Consider the following 1,149-nt stretch of genomic DNA (forward strand, 5'->3'; position numbering starts at 1 on the left):
CCCTTGTGTCCCTTTCTGTGTTGCATCCCCCCTGTGTTCACCCCAGTGTCCCCCTTGTGTCCCCATCTGTCCCTCCATGCTCACCCTGTGTGTCTCCACAGTCCCTGAAGCGGATCAAGCGCTCAGACCGTCGCGGGGCCGAGTCGGTGACAGAGGAGAAGTTCACCATCCTCTTTGAGTCGCAGTTCAGTGTTGGTGGCAACGAGCTGGTCTTCCAGGTGAAGGTAAAGCCACTGGCCACGTCCCCTCTGTAGGGCCTGGGTGAGCCATGTGCACCGTGCCCACGGGTGTGGGGCTGAGCTGGGGCCACAGGGTGCCCATGGGCAACACTCCTGCACTGCCCCACAGCCCATCCTGGTCTTCTTCCTCCTGGCAGACGCTGTCCCTGCCCGTGGTGGTGATCGTGCACGGAAGCCAGGACAACAATGCCACGGCCACCGTGCTCTGGGACAACGCCTTTGCCGAGCCTGTGAGTGCCAGCGCCATGGGGGACAGGACATGCCCCGTCTGCCCCGGGGGGCTGTGGGAATTGGGCTCAGTCTCCTGGTGGGGATGTGCCAGCAGGTGTTGGGTGGAGCTTGGTGCTGACCCTGCTCCGTGTCCCCCCCAGGGCCGTGTGCCCTTTGCTGTCCCTGACAAGGTGCAGTGGCCGCAGCTCTGTGAGGCGCTCAACATGAAGTTCAAGGCGGAGGTGCAGAGCAGCCGTGGGCTGACCAAGGAGAACTTGGTGTTCCTGGCACAGAAGCTCTTCAACAGCACCAGCTCCCACCTGGAGGACTACAGCAGCACCACAGTGTCCTGGTCCCAGTTCAACCGGGTGAGTGGGCTGGGCTGTGTGCTGGGAGAGCTGCAGAGCCCTGGGGTGCTTGTGCCGGGGGCTGGATGGGGCACGTCCCTCCCAAGGAACCATTTCTTGCTGGAAGGACACAGAAACGAGGTGCTGTTGGCTGTAACTGGATGGGAGGTGTTACCTTTCTCACTTGGAGGGACACAGGGTGCCTTAGGGCCCGCAGATGGGGTCTGTGTCCTCAGGGAGACATTGCTGGCACTCCCCTGGGACTCTGCTGCCTGGCCGGGCAGACCCGTGCCTGGGTGGCAGTGCTGGTGGCTGTCCCGTGGTCCAGGTATCTGCTGCCGCACCAAACACTC

General features: G+C 62.9%; 1 protein-coding gene across 1 annotated transcript in view; it reads left to right on the forward strand.

Annotated features, from left to right (window-relative positions):
* Positions 1-46: 46 nt before the first annotated feature.
* The window catches only part of LOC104523459 (signal transducer and activator of transcription 5B-like), a gene marked incomplete at its 5' end in the record, with an annotated part of 2,576 nt that continues 1,473 nt past the window's right edge, over positions 47-1,149 (forward strand). The window contains 3 exons of the mRNA XM_010166045.1: positions 47-224; positions 377-469; positions 611-817. Coding sequence (XP_010164347.1) covers positions 47-224; positions 377-469; positions 611-817 — 478 coding nt within the window. The remainder of the gene's footprint in view (positions 225-376; positions 470-610; positions 818-1,149) is intronic.

The sequence above is a fragment of the Antrostomus carolinensis genome, unplaced genomic scaffold (assembly GCF_000700745.2).
Source record: "Antrostomus carolinensis isolate BGI_N321 unplaced genomic scaffold, ASM70074v2 scaffold30404, whole genome shotgun sequence".
Taxonomy (NCBI): Eukaryota; Metazoa; Chordata; class Aves; order Caprimulgiformes; family Caprimulgidae; genus Antrostomus; species Antrostomus carolinensis.